Source organism: Haemaphysalis longicornis, unplaced genomic scaffold, assembly GCF_048455015.1.
Source record: "Haemaphysalis longicornis isolate Haplotype H1 unplaced genomic scaffold, Haemaphysalis longicornis Haplotype H1 scaffold_2, whole genome shotgun sequence".
Taxonomy (NCBI): Eukaryota; Metazoa; Arthropoda; class Arachnida; order Ixodida; family Ixodidae; genus Haemaphysalis; species Haemaphysalis longicornis.
The window spans coordinates 148,452,692-148,458,691 of NW_027526295.1; the positions used below are offsets into that span (position 1 = coordinate 148,452,692).

Here is a 6,000-nt window from a genome sequence, read left to right on the forward strand (position 1 = left end):
AATCAAATCCGGGTATGACTATAAAAACATGGTAGGGGAAATAGGCACTGATTAAGCCAAAATGCTGTCTATAACAATACTTCTAAGCATGTGCGCGAAACAATCTGATCACCGTTCTCGCGTAGTCATTCATTTACCAGGCAAGCAGTTCGCGCGGTGAGATCATAAGTGAGCGACGCGTTTTAATCGCTGTTACCAGGTATTTGCTTGCACACACATGTCCCGTCACAAGTATTTCATAACGAATTTACAGCGTACTTTTCTCGGCGTCAGTTGCATCGTCCTTGGCGTTAGCTGGCTGCGTATGTAAGAGCTGTGGGTCGCGATGGTAGCAACTACCTAAGCGCGGCGGTGTCGCCGGGAACAAGCGAGTCGCTGATTGCTTGCCCGAATTATTTGGTTTACAGACAACTTTTTTGGTAATTTCCATCAAATCCACAAGGAGCGGACGAGACGGTGGCCACAACAACAACAAAAAAAAAAAAAAAACACGCTTCCGCATACGCACGGGAAATGTGTTGTAGCAGACGACAACACGATTCGGCGTCCTACGAGTGACGTCACTCGTAGGTGGCGCCACGGTATGTCCTCGAGGCCAATAGACGTCACCATAACAAGTTTTTTTCAGGGCGCGGAAATGCGAAAAGAAGCGAAACAGAACCTAAACATTGCACGCGGCCCTATCAGCCACGCAGCGCAAATCCCGTCAACGCCGCGGAGGAGCGGCGCAGGCGGCGCAGCGATCGCGAAGCTCGAGGCGTAACGATCGCCGGGTGGCGCCGCACTCTTCCCTCCGCGGGAGTACGCCGGGGATGCCGCCGCTTCGGCACGTGCTTTTTTCGCTGCGCGAGTGCTGCATTTATCGCGCTACGTTGAGGTCCGGGTTAAATTTTCTTTCGACTTATGAAATCATACACATTAGCACGTGTCCAGCAAGTTCGGTTTACACGCAGAGTAGCTACTGGGTCCATTTTTGCCGGTGTTTGTCTTGTCGTCTGCTAGAGACGCGTCGTCTGCTACGCGCCAGTCGAACGGCCGAGCGCCCCGGCGGTTTCACGGGATAAAGAGCGCTCTTGTGGGCGACCTTTGGCTAGTCTAAACACCTCAGTCATCGCGAAACGACTACGTCTGGTGAACGGCTTTCCAGCGCCCTAAGCAGACGCCCCCCAGCCCGCTCCTCCGCGTCTGGCAAGTGAACGTGCAGCTCGGGGTGGACGCTGTCTCCCGCACCGCCTGAGGCATACAGCCTCCTACTCACGAATGCGAACAAAGCGACCGCCGGCTGCGCGAGCCACTTAAGCCAGCACGTACAAAGGGCGGGCGGCGGGAACACGCCTTACTCGCCCGAAACGAAAAGATGAAACTGAAAGCGAAGCAACCCTCCCATATTGTTGCATGGTCAGCTGCCACGACAGTAACAAGGCGAAAGAAGAGGATCCATTCGTTAAATTCTGCATATTCCCCGCGAAAACGCACCAAAAGGATAGACGGTAAGCATGCATGCATCACTGCGGTTTGAAAGGTGAAATATGTTAGCACATTTTTGTATCTGTGTGCTTTCAGTTTACATTACCCGGCTTTGAAAATGCGAACTAGTGTTGTAACGAGTCCTCCCCTCTACACTTTTTTTAATGCATGCTTCCAATGATTGTTTTCCGCTATAAAAAATGAACTGCAGAGTTGTTTAGCTGGTGCCGTTCGATATCGTCCATATATAACACAATAGGTTGACATTTTGCATGGGTGAAAAAAAAAATAGTTTCTAGCGATTTATCTGGCTGTAGTAGCTCTGGTCATTGTGACTTGTGTGCTGGATGGGATTGCTGCGTTGTTCGTTTTTTTTTCCCGCATTTACAAATACTGGTAATTAAAAGAGGTATACACCAAATTCTGTATATTAATAGTAATTAAAAGTTATACGCCACAAGCTGTTCTGTTGTTTCCGCGAACTGTCACTCTAACCCATACTTGTACTCCGAGCGGGTGACAAACATTGCAAACAAAAATTCCTTCAAGGCCTTAAAATGGAAATGCGGCGCCGTCAGCGCACCCCTTAATTAGCGTGTGCCTTTCTAATGCGTTTTTATAAGATGCAGCTGATTGTTTCAAGAGTAAGAAATAACCTATTACCATAATCAATCACGTTTATCTTACATTTCTTGCAAACCTCAGTGTTGCTGCAGCCCAGAAAATCCGGATGTCCGAAGCGCCAGCACGCGAAGGGAGTAACCAACAAGAGAAAAGCACTCTGTGACAAGCTGAACAGCTGTCGCCTTGCAGACGAAAGGTCAGCAACCGGCGACCGCCGAACAACGCGTTTCCCCCCTAAAATCGTCGGGGCAGTCTGCCGGTCGAGCGGCGGGTCTGAAGCAGACGACAAGACAAACGTCGACAAAAATGAATGCAGTAACTACTCTACGTTTAAAACGAACTTGCTGGACACGTGCTGACGCGTATGGTTTCATAAGTCAAAAGAAAATTTTACCCAGCCCTCTTCCTAGCACGCGCGCACCGAAAAAAGCACGTGCCGAAGCGGCGGCAGCCACCGCGTACTCCCGCGGAGGGGAGAGTGCAGCGCTGCCCTCGCCCGGCAAACTTTAGCTTCGACCGTGATCACATGTAGTGTTGTGCTCGTCCTGGAGCACGAGCAGGAGACCTCAAGGGCCGGTCGGAACAACAACCAGCGTAGCACTCGTCGACGCATAAAAGTGTTGCACTGTGAGAGCAACCAATTGCCCTACACTGCAAGGTGAATGTTGAAAACGGTAGGGTGGCTTTCTGGCCTATACTTCGTACTTCGACAAGCGCATACTCGATGTAATCAGCTAACGATGTCATGTTTGTCAGAGCTTGGAATATATTCTGTGTATGTAAAATCTTTTTGAAGAGGTCAAAGCCGCATCGCTATCGACCTCCATAAGCCCGGTGGGGCCAGTCATTGTCATCAAGAACAGAGGTCAATCTCCCTTTGCTGGCATAATCGTCATGTCTCGGGCCGCATGAGCGCACACACTGTTTTCTTCCTCTTCACAAGCTTCCCCTTGACGCTCAATTAAACAGACCTCGACGGTCGCTTCTTTCCCCCCTTGACGCTCGAGTCTTGTCCTTGGAGGTCGACGGATCCCACAGTGAATATATTGCCGACAGCCGGTACTTTAGCTGGTGGGTATATTTTCCGGGCACTGTCTCCTGATTGGCTGTTCAGGCTTACGTCATTGTGACTGCCTCTGCAGGGCACGGAGTTAGCCGTGGCGCAGTGGTTGCGACTGTCGTGTCTGATCTCGATATCGCTGGTTAAAACCCCCCTTCTTCTATATTTTTTATTATTCTGTTTCTTATGATTTTCTTCGCCTTATAAACGGTGTTTATTTATTCAGAAACTCGGTGCTGGATAATACAGATGCGCTCGTTCTTTTACGGAATTCCGTTTTTATTGTTTATTCCAGACCCACCTGCATGTATTGGGTTGGGTTGGGTTAGGTTGGGGATGGGCACGCCTTTTTAATATGGGTTAGGTTAGGTTAAGTAAGGAACTGCCTTAATGGGTTGGGTTAGGTTAGAACTAGTTAGGTTAGATGTTTGCTTAAAATACATGTGCGAACAAAGCATGCACGAGGACAAAAATGCATCTGTGCGGGAGATCGTAAAATACCGACTGCCGGCAAGAAAATGCCGGCAGGATGGTTACATGGCCGCGACCAACCAGTGGTTTCGCAGTGCCGGCAACATCTCGCTAAATGTAACAAATGTAACCCTAAATGCAATGCAGCTGGCACAATATCGGGGACAGCTAATTGTCGGCTGGCGACACAATATCCGGGAAACATAGAATGCCGGCTGCCGGCACAATAACGCCTACCGATAAACTGCCGGCTGCCGGCACAATATCCCTTCCCTTTCAATTTTGATTTCAACGTCGGGGTCTGTGACGCACTGTGTCGGGGTGTGAAAGTGAACGTGTTCGTCTAGCTGCAATCATTTCTAAAAACAACCGGTCCAATGCCCGCATTTTTGATAATTTAATATTCCAGGCGGTGCACTGCTTCAAACTTTAGTTCATTTCAGAAGGTGCAGGGAGCACGGTGGAGACTGCATTGTTGTCAACAATCCGCTCACTGAGCAAGCTCACCGTAAAGGGGGCATCGAAAAGACGTCGCCGCCTCCACTCTCGGCAAATGAAAGTGCGGCCTGAAGTGCGGCAGCTCAAGAGGTTTGCCGGGTTTAAGAATGGAAAAGACTTTGAGTGTTTCCATTCGGGGGAATGGTACTGACTTTCCAGTGAAGATTGTAACGGCGTGTTAAGGTATCTACGGATTGATCACCCAGGTTGCGAAAGAGCTTGCTGGTCACGCAGTTTTCCTAGAACCACTAGATGAGGTTTCAAAGTATCGGCACTCTTTTATGTCATTGTTGTATGCCCCCGACAGCGGCCATTGGTCGAACCGCGTCACGTGACTTTTGTTTACCCCGGGAAGACCCATGGGCGCTGACATTTTGTTGCCGCTGTGTTGCCGCGCGCGCGCTCTTCGACAAGTCTTTATTTTGGGAGTGCAGTGCGGCTGTATGACACGTTGAGAGTGATTTTTCAAGCCCCCAGACATAGTAGCGATGCCGTGCTGCTCTGTACCGGGCTGTTTCAACCGGCGGGAAGGTGGAAAACGCCTGCATCGCTTCCCGCTGGGAAAGAACTACAGTGGACTAGCGTAACCTACAGCCACCTAAAAAGCGTAGGTGAATTAGTGGTTCTAGCGTAAGCTAGAGCCACTAACTAAGCTACTCTAGCGTAACCCAGCCTAGCCCTATCGCACCGGCGCGCTGTCTCTAAATATTCCAAAAGCCAACACAGCTGTCATGGTTGCCAAGCGGTGCCCGGACCAATTCCGCCCGTCAATGTCAGCCGCAGTAGGGCGGAGAAAGCTGGCCACCATGACCTCAGGCACCAAAATGTCTGCCGCCGTGCGTCAGTGTCATTACTTTTAAGCGTAGCTTATTTAGTGGTTCTACGTTTTCCTAGTGAAGACATTCGTCGTGTCGCTCGCTTCTAGCCGGCCAATAAGCGAGTTGCGGGTAAAGGCGCAGTGGTTGAAGATATCTGCGGAAATTTACAACGCAGTGTGGGCTCCCTATACTCTACGAGCCCGCCGCCCCCATTGAGTTACGCCTGGGGCGCCGCTCACCAAAATTGCCTCACGATAAGCTCAATGTGAGTAGCAAAAACAGAAACGATTAGAGAAAGCACTCCGTAAGAAACGAGCACCAGTCGCAGTTTATGGAGTTTATGGCTGCAGTGTTTTCACATGAGCAGCTTTTAAATAGTTTACGTAGTTTTTAAATTGAGCTCATACAGATGACGCTAGTGGGTATTCGTGGCACAAGGAAACGCATATTGAGATATCATTGGAACCCCTTCAATAGCCAAGTATATATTTGCCGCATTAAGGATGGCGGCGGCCGCGCGAGCAGGCCATAGCTGACCAGGGATCCTCGCTGGTGCGGCAGCGTGACCTCGGTGATGTAGGCGGGCGAGCAGAGCGAGGTGAGCCCCATGGAGTAGCCGGTCATGACGCGGCTGAAGTAGATCTGCAGCGTGGACCCGCGGGAGAGGTACATGAGCGTGTAGCCGCTCATGAAGCCCAGCGCGGCCAGGCTCAGGGTGGCCTTGCGGCCCAGGGCCTGCGCCACGGGTCCCCCCGACAGCGCCCCGACCACGGATCCCAGGGTCATCAGGGCGTCGTACCTGCAGCGCCGGCATAGCGGGCGCGCAAACTTTGGATCCACGTATTGCGGGAAGCGGATGGAGCAGTGCGGGTGACTCGGGGCCTTATATTGAGGCCACCGAAGGCTGCCGACCAAAGCCAGCGCCAATAAACATGACGTGTATACGCGGTTGAAATGGTGCCTCTAGTCTATAGCTCACTCGTAGCCCTTGGATACTAACGTGCACTTAACACACTGTCTATAATATTTCCCCAATGAGGGCCCTGCTGATGTCATGCAGTG

General features: G+C 50.9%; 1 protein-coding gene across 1 annotated transcript in view; it reads right to left on the bottom strand.

The window, feature by feature from the left end:
- LOC144168348 (facilitated trehalose transporter Tret1-like) overlaps window positions 1–5,724 on the bottom strand; it is a 63,383-nt gene extending 57,659 nt beyond the window's left edge. Inside the window, exon 1 of the mRNA XM_077697353.1 lies at window positions 5,476–5,724. Within this exon, the coding sequence (XP_077553479.1) occupies window positions 5,476–5,724 (249 nt within the window). The remainder of the gene's footprint in view (window positions 1–5,475) is intronic.
- Between the last annotated feature and the right edge of the window lie 276 nt (window positions 5,725–6,000).